General features: G+C 46.2%; 1 protein-coding gene across 1 annotated transcript; it reads right to left on the reverse strand.

Moving 5' to 3' along the window:
* Nucleotides 1-3,517: 3,517 nt before the first annotated feature.
* LOC119299344 lies at nt 3,518-6,071 on the reverse strand. Its single transcript, XM_037576577.1, has one exon. It carries the CDS (start codon nt 5,589-5,591, stop codon nt 3,927-3,929), a length of 1,665 nt encoding a protein of 554 aa, XP_037432474.1. The 5' UTR covers nt 5,592-6,071; the 3' UTR covers nt 3,518-3,926.
* Nucleotides 6,072-13,444: the final 7,373 nt, after the last annotated feature.

A 13,444-nucleotide genomic window follows, 5' to 3' on the forward strand; every position in this document is an offset into this window, starting at 1 on the left:
AGGCATCGTGAAATCTTCCCGGAAGATACTCTCTGGCACTAAGCACACGCTGCGGTACAAAGTCGTGATGCAGTGTCGGCTGCTCGACGACAAGGGAGAGAAGATGACAAGGAAGACTGCTTACCGGACCAACTTGTCGCGAGAAGAATACTTGTCATTGGTAAGTGACTACATCAGTTGCTAGTACTTTGATTCATCCGCCTCTTGTCCTCAATGATTCGATTTTGTCTGACTAGGTGAGGGAATCCTGGATGAAGGCCGATTGTTGGGAGGCCCTGGTTAACATGTGGTGTGACCCGGCATGGTAGGCGCAGCATGTGGAGAAGGGAAACGATCGCGCCAAAATGCCAGGCCCGGCTCATGTCCAGGGGAGTCGGAACCTAACTGCTCTCAAGCAACACATGGTATGTGGATTAAAGATGTTAACGTTTTCGCACGGGCATCTTGGTTCATGCTTGTCGGTGGAGGAGAAGTACGGGACCTTCAAAGAGGTCTTCTAGGAGGTGCACGGGCAAGACGCCGAACCTGCGTCCAAGCCCCTTGATGGTGAGCTTCTCGTCATTGCTGGCCAGTGGAAGGGCCATGGCCGCCACCTCCTTTGCGACGGGGGATCGCCACCTCCTCGCATCGCAAGCTGCACGAGATACGCGTGTCGAGCACCGGCTCAACTCCGTCCATACGGATTCGCCCAACCGCTGTGTCACGTGAGACCCTCCAACTATCACGGCCTTGCCCTTCCTCCCCTGATGGCAAGGTAATAAGAGGCAAGGAAACAAGATGAATATTTTTGGACGTGGAGTTTCTACACCCAGGAGCAAATGCTCCTGATGTGAACAGTGACACCAAAAAAAATTCAAAAACAATTCAAAAAATTATGATTTTTTTGTGCCATACTTTCATAAATGTTTGTTGTGCATGCAAAATTTCATCGCAAAATCACATTGGTAGAAGGCGTGGTAAAAAAACAAAATTGATGCTCTGAAAATGTTACTTACAAAAGCATTTTGGAGCTCCGATTTTGTTTTTTTGGCACAACTTTCACCAATGTGATTTCGTGATGAAATTTTGCATGCACAACAAACATTTGTGGAAGTATGTCACAAAAAAAATTCAGAGTTTATTTTTTAATTTTACTGTTCACACCAGGAGCATTTGCTCCTGGGTGTAGAAAGGTACTTTTGAATATTTTTCATTTTCTTTCCTTTTCCAATTAGCACTATATGTATTTGTGTTACTGATGTGACTCGGTGGTGATTATAGTTTGACTTAAGCATCTTATTGTGAGTTGGTAGGGGGAATCAGTGGTGTGATTCTCTTCAATGAACCAAAGTACTTTCAATCTAAAACAAAAGTAAACCAAATTGGCAGTACAACGAGATGCTCCAGATACAGTTCGGTTTAGTTCAGTGGCACCTCAAAAGCTATGCATATGTTGTTTCCATTCTCTATAAACCTGTAAATGAACAGATAGTCTATCTAGGAAACTAGCATACCAGGGAAATCAATTGATTTGAAGGCATGCAGCTTTGAATATGGAGTCTTTAGTTTTAGAGAATACGATTAAAAAAATGTTAGTATGCCATGCTTATCACAATAAGTACCCAGTGCATGGGCATCACGGAAAACGACCTCACGTTGCTCCATCATCTTCATCACCACAATTTCCTAGCGAATATGCACTAGGGCCAATAAGTATCTTGCAGGTTAGTTTGACTTATTTTCTCTCTACCTAAAGTATGGTGTTGTAAAAGCTCTTGGCACATCCAATGTGGTTAATTGAGAAACAACCCAAACGATGAGTGCAGTTGATGCCATGTTAATCTATAATTTCTGTTGATTGAATTGAAATGTTTATAAATGAAAAATGCATGAATCTTTGAATGTACTTGCGTCCTGATGCTTTCATGCTCAAGGTAACTAGATTATGGGAGCGCCCGTTTGACAATTTGGCGCCTGCACGTTTCTTGACTGGGCCGTTTTTGAATCTGGCCCATTCCCTGCTGACAAAGGAAAACGTGAAGAAACAACAATGCAAGAGCTGGGGTTCGAACTCACCAACTCAGGTCTATACACACTAACGCAACACCACTGGACCAAGCTCATCTAGGTGTCTATTAACAGAAAACAGTTCTACTTATTGCTTCTAATAAAACATTAACTGAAATTTCAAAATTACTTCAAAAGTTCATCGGTTTTGAAAAAAGTTCATCAATTTTTAAGAAAAGTTCACATAAAATTGAAAAAAAGTTTATCGATTTTAAGAAAAGTTCACAATCTTTTTAAAAAAGTTCATCGATTTTGAAAAAAGTTCATCGATTTTGAAAAAAGTTCATCGATTTTGAAAAAAGTTCATCAAAATTTGAAAAAAGTTGATCAATTTGAAAAAAAGTTCATCAAAATTTGAAAAAAAGTTCATCGAGTTTATGTTCGGCGACAATTTTTTCGGTCCCCTATTAATTGTTTTCAGAAGTAGGCCGTGCATTCTATTTCATACTCCAGGTATGGTAACTTCTGTTGTTACTCCAGGTTCGATAATAATGCTATTTCATTCTGCATTTAAATTTTTAGAATAAACTAACAATCTGAAATTAATATTGTTCACCCAGATCAATTGAATACTGACGCAAGTTTTGGTCTCCATGGCGAACACAAGTTTTTTTCTTCCGTTGCAACGTACGGGCTCTTTTGCTAGTAAGATGTAAAGATAAATACTCTAGTTGAGAGAAATAATATCTTCAATAAGGGGTTTGGGGTTACATCATTCATCAACCATCATTTGCTCTCTCATCATTACAAGGACATAAGAATTTGTACTGATCAAATGTGCCTGTACAGATCTCTCTCTGTTTACTTGTACATGGGCATTACAATATCTTCAGTCAACCAAGATACTGTAGACAAATACTCCAACATCTAGCATATGGCATATTCTAACAAATACTCCAAGAAACTGTAAGCAGCTAGGAGTAACAAGCATCTGGAAATTCTTTCAGGATCAAGCAGCTAGACTTACCAAATGCTTTGTTTCCTCCAGGTCCATGTAGATTCACAGCAAATTCAGAAGTTAACAACAATGTTATTGTATTTTATCAAAACTGTACAAATTAATGACACCAATTTCAGAAATTGACAGCAAATAGCACTTCAAAAAATTAACAACAAATTCCATAACAATGAGCTAAACCTGACAAGCCATAACATTGAGTTAAACCTACAATGAGTTAACATTCAGTTAAACCTGACAAGCCAACAGAGTTGCAGTATTTATCAGGATGGGAACCCACCCTACTGTGAACTTGGCAGCAATGTTCTTGTGTGTTTTCTCTCTGTTGCGCCAGCAACAGAAACTGATTGGTCACTCTCTGTTGTGTAATTTACCAAATCATATTTCTTTTGCTTATTGCCATTGAGTCTTTAATATCATCATATATCAGAGTAAGGCGCACATATTAGATTTTTCCAATATGTCTGTCAGTGCGCTTTGGTCCATATAATACTCCTCTTAAATCAACATAAGTAAGACAATACCTGACTCATACGAGCAGCTGCATATCAACACGGCAGGTCAAGACAGCAGCTTGACAACGTTTTAGTGATCATGACAAGTTCACAAATGACAAACCACAACACAACGGGCATAGTAAGTTCCTGTTTCTCCGACTTCTCTCACAAGTCATAAAAGACACAACCGCACACATAAGACATAAGAAAGTTCCAGAGTCACACACATCATAAAGGAGACACGTTCATGAAACTTAAATACTTGATAAAAATGATAACTTGACAGCATGATGCCATCAACTGATCTCCTCAATCACCAGCCATTCTGCCACAGTCCTCAACAGCTTAGGGCCAAGGCAACGAGCTCGCCTTCCAGCGCGCCTACGTGAGCGCCTTATTAGACCTTCTTGAGCCAACCCACTTTATCAAACACTGGAGCAGGCCAGTTGGACCAATGCTGATTGGGATCCAAGGGCGGCAAAGAGAGCCCTCAAGGTGTCATCTTGCATCTTCCGGAGTCCAGGCATCGGTCCACTGAGCCAACGGTCATTGGATGACCGATTCATAGCAGTAAGACTGGGTGTAATCCACACGGGAGATGGCCAGTTGGACCAAAGCTGAGGAGACACAAGGTCCACCTCGCTATTATTGCCCAAGCCAACTACTCCAATATCACGAGGACTACTCTTACGGTTTTTATTGTACTCATCATCGTCAGTAAAGTAGGCATGATTTCCCTTGAGAGCAGGGTAATCTTTGGCACTCAGACAAAGTGGATTGTTGTGTCCAAGAAACAGCACATGGTCAGGCAAGCAATCAATTTCCACAAGCCTCTCTGTGCAATCATCAACTGTGTGTAATTTGATTTCCGTAGTATGCGGAACATATATTTCAGGGTCACCATCTTCATCAGGATCCTCAAACTCTTTAAACCTTGAAACAAGCAGCAGACCACCCCATGGGGCCTGAACAATGTATACGGCATCGGGATAAAAATCCTCGTCGACTCCTCTAATAATTTTCATTGTAACAGCAGGACCACTAAGATCGAAGGCATGGATTTCTCCCTTTATATCCACTGCGTACAACAACCCATCCTTGTAGGTGCAGTCCTGATAGTGATGGTGTGGTGGCAGCAAGGTCCACTTATCATCCCCTACTCTTGCAAACGAGAGGTGATTGTATGGCTCGTGGATTAGCGCAACGATGTAGCTTCCTGTGGATGTATCATGAAACACAAACGCCTTGATCTGGAGCTGTTCCCGCAGCTCACAACCAGCGAGGATCGATGGTGTGAAGAAAGCTCGTCTTGCAGAGTGACTTGGGTATTCATACTTCTGGACAGCACCCAAGTCATCAAAGATGGGCTTCACGTACTCCATGGTGGTCACCGAAGGGAGAGCAATCTGTTGACCAGTGATAGGATTGACGAGGTGCATTTCAGATCTATCATCGACGGTTACCAGGAAGCCGAGTGAGGACCCAATCAAAAACCTACTGCTGAGAGGTGGCTCCGGAAGGGTTAACCTGTAAACCCTCTTCTCCACTAGGCTGTAGAGGCATGCAACATTCTCACCGGCAGATTCAGAGGTGTAGAGCAGGCAAGGCGTCTGGGTCTGCTTGTACTTCCCGAGGTTGCGCAGTGTGGTGTAGGCAGAGTGCCATAAGGTGCAGACAGAGCCAGCACGCACAAGGTCAGGGATCTCAAGAGTGGCAAAGACATGCATCAAGATGTCTTCTGGTAGTTCAGGAAGTGTGCCCACAGTAGTATCTATCAGTAGTGTCTTCTTCAGTAAACTGGGTGGAGAGAGACCTAGCAGCTTAGATAAAACTGGTAGTGCCCCGAAGTTCGTTACCATGGCTATACTAGGGGCATCCATGGGAGTACAATCTCTGTTGGAAGACGAACTGCTTCTGCTGAAATACTTGCAAAATAACAACTTGGGTAGAGCACGAAGAGGGCAGACAAGATTGTGGTCATATTTATAGATCACCAACCGAGGTTGCCTCACTCCTAAACCGAGTAGGTGAAGCAGATCCGAGTAGCCCAAGGAAATCACTAGATTTTGACTTCCTGAGGCTTGTGGCATCAGAACTTGGACCAAATCTGGATAAGACTCGGGCTTGTTGTTGTTGTTTTACATGCTAAAAGACGGATCTTTTCTGCCAGAACACCGATCCTGTTTGCTTCTCCGAGATCCCCTCCGGTTCCGGGAAGGGGGGAAGAAAGAGCACTAACCGTTGGCTGCCGGCACGAGCAGATTGGGTGCGGCCTGGGGAGGAGGAGCACATCCACGGAGCTCCGCCGGCGCATCCCAGGAGGGGAGCGTTCCGCCTCGAGCTGACCATCCACCACGGAATCAGGTGGTACTGTGGGATCCATCAGTCCCACGGCGGCCGGCGGCGGTTCTGGGTGGAGGATAGGACCGAGAGTACAGCTGGGGAAGACTCGCCGAGGTCGGGAGGGAAGGGGAGGCGGCGAGGTGCGAACGATGCGTGCGGCAGCGCTCTGCTGTATTGGGGGGCGGCAGCGCTCTGTGGGAGGCGGACGGTGCCGGAGGGGAAGGGGACTCATCTATACATTTTTTTTTGAGGAATGGGACTCATCTATACATACCAGGCCATGGGCAGCCCGGCCGAGCTGATCGTACCGTCGGGCCGGGCTCGGGCCTGGACATTGAGCCCGACAGGCATACCGGCCCGGGCTCGGGCCTGCGAAAAACATGATTTTAGTCGTAGTCGGACCGGGCCGACCGGGCCATGTCAAGCTTGTTCAGGCTTGGGCTCAATCTAGTAGGTCCGAAGGTCGGGCCGGGCTAGACTCAAGCCTGGGTTTTCAGCATCGGCTTTTTTTAGCTCGGCCCGGCCCGACATATGCCTAGGTATATCACTCATCTAATCTTTGTATCTTTATTATTTTAAAAAATCTCTATTCTTTATTAGGACAATAAAACTAAGCCCGAGAGTATCTTTAGCAGATCCCGTAAACCGGGTCATTCGGCAAAACAACCATTGGGTTTACCGGACGAAGGCTATTTTGCCGTCCCGAACAGATCCAGTACATTTGACCATCCTAGATATTTTTTTGTGGGATTAATCCCAACCCAATTCCGCCATATCTACAAACTACCCGACTTGCCCTTGTTTTTGCCGGATCCCCTTTTCCCTTGGCACGAACCAACTTCCGGTTCCTTCCGTTCCCGCCTCTCATGCCGCCGTCGCCTCCAACCTCACCATCCCGCCTCACAGCGCCAAAAACCGACTGTATGGAATATCTGCAGCCGCTGGGTGCCCCATATCATGCGCCGCCGCCACCTCCAATGTCGCTGCTCCGTCCGCCCACACCTTTCATGTCGCCGCCGCCCCAACTCCTTCCCCCGCCGCCATGAAGAGGAAGCGGCGGGGGAACCATCTCGTCCAAGGGGGCGCAGCCGGCGTGACACCACCCTCTTTCGGCGCCGCTCCGGTTCCTCCCGTCAAGGCCGCAGGCGGGAGGAAGAAGACCGCCTCCACCGACCCCGTCGGTGCACGGGCAAAGCCCCAGAGGAAGAAGGCGACTGCGTCAAGAGGTCGGCCTCCTCCTCCGCCTCTGGCGGGCCACGGCCTCCCCATTCATGGCAACTCTACAGACGTCACACCTACCACGTGTTCGATGAAACGACCGGGAGGTAAAAAATCTTCATTTGCTCCGGTTATCTTTCCTTCACCCGTTGGAACACTTGTTTGAGCTTTGCCCATCAAATTTTGTAGACAAAGTGTGACATCCACATATACCGAGATGTTGGCCAAGTGTGCGACAGATTTGAGTTGCCCCTTAATGATTTTGATGCGCCTCATGTGGAGGTCGAGGCGGAGGTGGATCAAGTGAATGACGGTGGTGATGAAGTGCAAGTTATCGACGAGGCCGACTATGATGCTAGGGTGGGGAGGACCGACAACTACACAGAGAGGAAGTATGTGTGCTTGATTCAAGCATGGGAGAGTGTCTCACTTGACGCCGTGGTCGACAAGATCAAAGCTATAAAAATTATTGGCAAAGGATCAAGGACAAATACCACCAAATCATGTCGTTCCCTTCCGACCGGATCTTGAAGTCACTTCAAGGTTGTTGGGACATCATCAACAAAACTTGTGGCCGTTGGAGTGGGTGCTTGGAGCAAGTGCAGAATGCACCTCAAAGTGACGCCATTATTGATGATTATGCGAGTATTTCTTCATCTTGTTGCCTTTGGTTAATGACCCACAAGTATAGGGGATCAATTGTAGTCCTTTCAATAAGTAAGAGTGCCGAACCCAACGAGGAGCGAAAGGAAATGACAAGCGGTTTTCAGCAAGGTATTCTCTACAAGTGTTGTAAGTAACAGTGATAGATAGTTTTGTAGCAAGATAATTCCTAACAAGTAACAAGTAGCAGTAGTAATAAAGGTGCAGTAATGTGGCCCAATCTTTTTTATAACAAAGGACAAGCCAGAATGCTCTCTTATAATAAGCAAAGAGTTCTGGAGGACACGTGGGAGTTGTCATCTAGTCATGTTCATCATGTTTAGTTGATTCGCGTTCGTTACTCTGATAATTTGATATGTGGGTGGATGAGGGAGTCCTGGATTAAGGGGTCCTCGGGCGGACGAATTACTCGTTATAGGCCGAACTGGTGGGCCGTAAAGATCGCCACAGAAGATTATCCCTCGTATCCGGATAGGACTCCTATATGTGTAGAATGGCAAGTTTAAAGTCCGGATGTAATGTTTCCTTCCTCTGCAAGATGGTTATGTACAACCCTAGGTCCCTCCAGTGCATATATAAACTGGAGGGTTTAGTCCGTAGGGACAATCACAATTACCATAGGCTAGACTTCTAGAGTTTAGCCTTATCGATCTCGAGGTAGATCAACTCTTGTAATCCTCATATTCATCAAGATCAATCTAGCAGGAAGTAGGGTATTACCTCCATTAAGAGGGCCCGGACTTGGGTAAACATTGTGTCCTTGTCTCCCCTTGTTACCATCAATCCTCAGATACATAGTTCGGGACCCCCTACCCGACATCCGCCGGTTTTGACACCGACATTGGTGCTTTCATTGAGAGTTCCGCTGTGTCGTCGACAGAAGGATTGATGGCTCGCTTCGTCATCAGCGACAGCGCCACCCCCAGGGAGATCTTCCTTCCCGGCCAGCTTTTCGTGTTTGGCGGCTTCGTGCTACACGCCAACTCGGATGGCCACCTTGAGCAGGTTGATAGCTATGCCCTTGGTCATCAGATCAAGTTTGGAAGTCTGAATTACGTTGCCGACACCCAACGAGATTTGATCGTCGAAGGATTCGCACCCTCGGCTGTCGCTCCCTGCCTACACGGTGAAGACATCTTAGATCTATCACCAGATCCCGTCCAGGGGTCAACATCCGTGTCCGCTCTGGCCCTAGATCCGGAGCAGATCACTTCGTCCGAAGACGGGTGGATAAACCCCATCGGACTCTCCCCCTCCATGGAACTTTTAGCCGGAGGCTCAACGGCGATTATGCCGCTCACAAACCCAGGATCGAATGGGACTCTCCTCGCCGCTGGAAAGCCGAACTCGTTTCCAATTACGAGCTCCGAACTCTTCGGATTCACACTCTCCAGGCTCGATCAAGTGGTCATCACTGAGCCTGGCTCCGCAGACCCCCAAACTCCTATCCAGCTCTCGCTCTTAAACGAGGCGCTGGACTTACTGCAATCTCTCGCCATTACGGAGGATTCGCTGCCGAACTGTGCCCAGTTAAAATTGGGGGCTAAGATCAGGGAATTTTGCTTCCCACCCACCACCCACTTGGTAGCCACGGTCGAAGACTTAATCGACGTACTAGACTATGCTTCCAAAGACTATGATGGTATGGACCACGACGTCGAAGCTGATCTAGGTCAAAACCCGCCCGTCACCGGGCGATGGACGGCCACTTCTACCTATGACTTATACATGGTGGACACATCCCAGGAGAAGGACGGCGATGGCGACAAAGATCCAGAAGAGGATAAGCCCGTCAATGAACCTCCTAAGCACCAGCGTCAGCGGCGCCACTCATGATCGCGTCGAGAAAGGGACAGTAATACCGGCACCGGAGACAATGAGGCTCTGGAGGATGCCGAAGACCCCGTAGAGCCAGCGTTGGAGCAGGACGAGCGGGAGGATGGCCAATGCAGTCCCGAACAACTCACCGATCACAATGATTCTGAAGACAGTAACTACCTACCTGTCTCCGAAGAGGTTGTCAGCCTGGGAGACGAGGAATTCATCGTCCCAGAGGAACCCCTCAAACAAGAATGCTTTCAATGACAGCTTATTGCCACAGCAAGGAGCCTGAAAGAGCAGCAGCAGCGGCTTAAAGCCGAGCAGGATACGCTCAACAACATATGAAATGAAGTGCTAGACGCTAAAGAAAGATACGGCCGTGAGTGCCAAACAAAGAGCTATCCCAAGCGCAAGCTGCTACCACAATTCGACGACGAGGCCCTTGCGCCAATTCCGTCGAAGCATGATTGGGCCGATCAACCGGATCGACCACCTCGTGGACGGGACAAAGTGGCTGGTAATGCCGTATATCAACCCGCACCTCCTAATCGTAAAGGAAAGGATACAACGGCTCAAGGCCATAAGTACGACTTACGTCGGGACCTAAATAAAAAAGCCGGTCAGGCTAGCTAGATCAATCTACGGATCAAGAGAACATGCTCCTACACGGGATGGTAACTATCAAGCCAAGCACACAGGATACAATCAAGTTCAGAGTCAAGACCGAACACAGATGCCGTGCGAACTACGTCACGATGCCACACAATACAGGGGCGCTGCGCACCCTCTATGCTTTACCGATGAGGTGATGGATCACCAATTTCCGGAAGGGTTTAATCCCGTAAACATCGAAACATATGATGGAACGACAGATCCCGCTGTATGGATTGAAGACTTTATTCTTCACATCCATATGGCTCGTGGAGATGACCTCTATGCCATCAAATACTTACCTTTAAAGCTGAAAGGGCCAGCTCGGCACTGGTTGAACAACCTCCCAGAGAACTCCATTGGAAGCTGGGAAGATTTAGAGGATGCTTTCCGGGCTAACTTTCAGCGGACTTATGTCCGGCCACCGGATGCTGATGATTTAAGTCACATAATCCAGCAACTCGGGGAGTCATCCCGCAAGCTTTGGAATCGGTAGCATACATTCCTCCCTCATAATTATTTTCAGTAGCATCATGAATGAATTCAACAATATAACCAACACCTAAAGCATTCTTTTCATGATCTACAAGCATAGAAATTTTATTACTCTCCACATAAGCAAAATTCTTCTCATGAACAATAGTGGGGGCAAACTCAACAAAATAACTATCATGTGATTGAGAATTAAGATCAAGATGACAAGTTTCATGGTTATCATTATTCTTTAAAGCATACGTATCATCAGAATAATCATCATAGATAGGAGGCATGCTTTCATCATAGTAAATTTGCTCATCAAAGCTTGGGGGACAAAAAATATCATCTTCATCAAACATAGCTTCCCCCAAGCTTGTGGCTTTGCATATCATTAGCATCATGGATATTCAAGGAATTCATATTAACAACATTGCAATCATGCTCATCATTCAAATATTTAGTGCCAAATATTTTAATGCATTCTTCTTCTAACACTTTGGCACAATTTTCCTTTCCATCATACTCACGAAATATATTAAAAAGATGAAGCGTATGAGACAAACTAAATTCCATTTTTTGTAGTTTTCTTTTATAAACTAAACTAGTGCTAAAACAAGAAACAAAAAGATCCGATTGCAAGATCTAAAGATATACCTTCAAGCACTCACCTCCCCGGCAACGGCGCCAGAAAAGAGCTTGATGTCTACTACGCAACCTTCTTCTTGTAGACGTTGTTGGGCCTCCAAGTGCAGAGGTTTGTAGGACAGTAGCAAATTTCCCTCAAGTGGATGACCTAAGGTTTATCAATCCGTGGGAGGCGTAGGATGAAGATGGTCTCTCTCAAGCAACCCTGCAACCAAATAACAAAGAGTCTCTTGTGTCCCCAACACACCCAATACAATGGTAAATTGTATAGGTGCACTAGTTCGGCGAAGAGATGGTGATACAAGTGCAATATGGATGGTAGATATGGGTTTTTGTAAACTGAAAATATAAAAACAGCAAGGTAGCAAGTGGTAAGCGTGAGCATAAACGGTGTTGCAATGATAGGAAACAAGGCCTAGGGTTCATACTTTCACTAGTGCAAGTTCTCTCAACAATAATAACATAATTGGATCATATAACTATCCCTCAACATGCAACAAAGAGTCACTCCAAAGTCACTAATAGCAGAGAACAAACGAAGAGATTATGGTAGGGTACGAAACCACCTCAAAGTTACTATTTCCAATCAATCCATTGGGCTATTCCTATAAGTGTCACAAACAGCCCTAGAGTTCGTACTAGAATAACACCTTAAGACACAAATCAACCAAAACCCTAATGTCACCTAAATACTCCATTGTCACCTCAAGGATCCGTGGGTATGATTATACGATATGCATCACACAATCTCAGATTCATCTATTCAACCAACACATAGAACCTCAAAGAGTGCCCCAAAGTTTCTACCGGAGAATCACGACGAAAACGTGTGCCAACCCCTATGCATAGGTTCCCAATGTCACGAAACCCGCAAGTTGATCACCAAAACATACATCAAGTGGATCAATAGAATAACCCATTGTCACCACGGTTATCCCACGCAAGACATACATCAAGTGTTCTCAAATCTTTAAAGACTCAGTCCGAGAACATAACTTCAAAAGGGAAACTCAATCCATTACAAGAGAGTAGAGGGGGAGAAGAAACATAAGATCCAACTATAATAGCAAAGCCCGCAATACATCAAGATCGTGCCAAATCAAGAACACGAGAGAGAGAAAGAGAGAGAGAGAGATCAAACACATAGCTACTAGTACATACCCTCAGCCCCGAGGGCGAACTACTCCCTCCTCGTCATGGAGAGCACCAGGATGATGAAGATGGTCACCTGTGAGGGATCCCCCCTCTGGCAGGGTGCCGGAACAGGGTCCCGAGAGGTTTTTGGTGGCTACAGAGGCTTGCGGCGGCGGAACTCCCGATCTAATCTCTGTTCTGGAAGTTTTAGGATACGTAGGTATATATGGGTGCAGGGAGTACGTCGGTGGAGCTACGGGGGCCCCACGAGGCAGGGGGGCGCGCCCCTACCCTCGTGAGCACCTCCCTCATCTCCTGACGTAAGGTCCAAGTCTATCCGGTAGGTTTCCTTCCAAAAATAACTTCTCTAGTTGATTTCATTCCGTTTCGACTCCGTTTGATATCCCTTTTCCTCGAAACACTAAAATATGCATAAAACAGCAAACCTGGGCTAGGCCTCCTATTAATAGGTTAGTCCCAAAAATAATATAAAAGTGGATAATAAAGCCCAATATTTCCCAAGATAGTAGATAATATAGCATGGAGCAATAAAAAATTATAGATACGTTGGAGACGTATCACGACCCTGCCGGTAGGAAGCAAGACGGCGAGAGCGAGGAAGCGGCTATAGCTTAGGAAGCAAGCAAGGAAGGAGGAAACAAAGGAAATGTGACTTGTGGTCAGGGAGAAAAGGGGGTGGAGAAGGGGAGGGGGCGGGGGTAGATATTTTGGCGGTAGGCCAAAATTTTGGAGATGTGGAGGGAAACTTTGTGTGCGGTGCCGCCGGACCATTCACTTTGAATGATTGTGTGCATCGCAAACAATTCTTCGGCTTTACGTGCATGGGATGAGTTTGATAATTCAAATTTTGGTGGAAATTTCGCCGGGTACGTCATTTGTGGCACCCCGGGTTAGAGCAACCGGTTTACCCTGCATTGCCAGCCCAGAGATCGAGTCTTCTGGCAATACACAACAACATGGTACAGAAATA

This window comes from Triticum dicoccoides, chromosome 5A, assembly GCF_002162155.2.
Source record: "Triticum dicoccoides isolate Atlit2015 ecotype Zavitan chromosome 5A, WEW_v2.0, whole genome shotgun sequence".
NCBI classification, from domain to species: Eukaryota; Viridiplantae; Streptophyta; class Magnoliopsida; order Poales; family Poaceae; genus Triticum; species Triticum dicoccoides.

What these genes read in the sequence shown, in the direction of transcription:
- LOC119299344 (XM_037576577.1), bottom strand. Translation starts at nt 5,591, where the DNA reads ATGCCACAAGCCTCAGGAAGTCAAAATCTAGTGATTTCCTTGGGCTAC.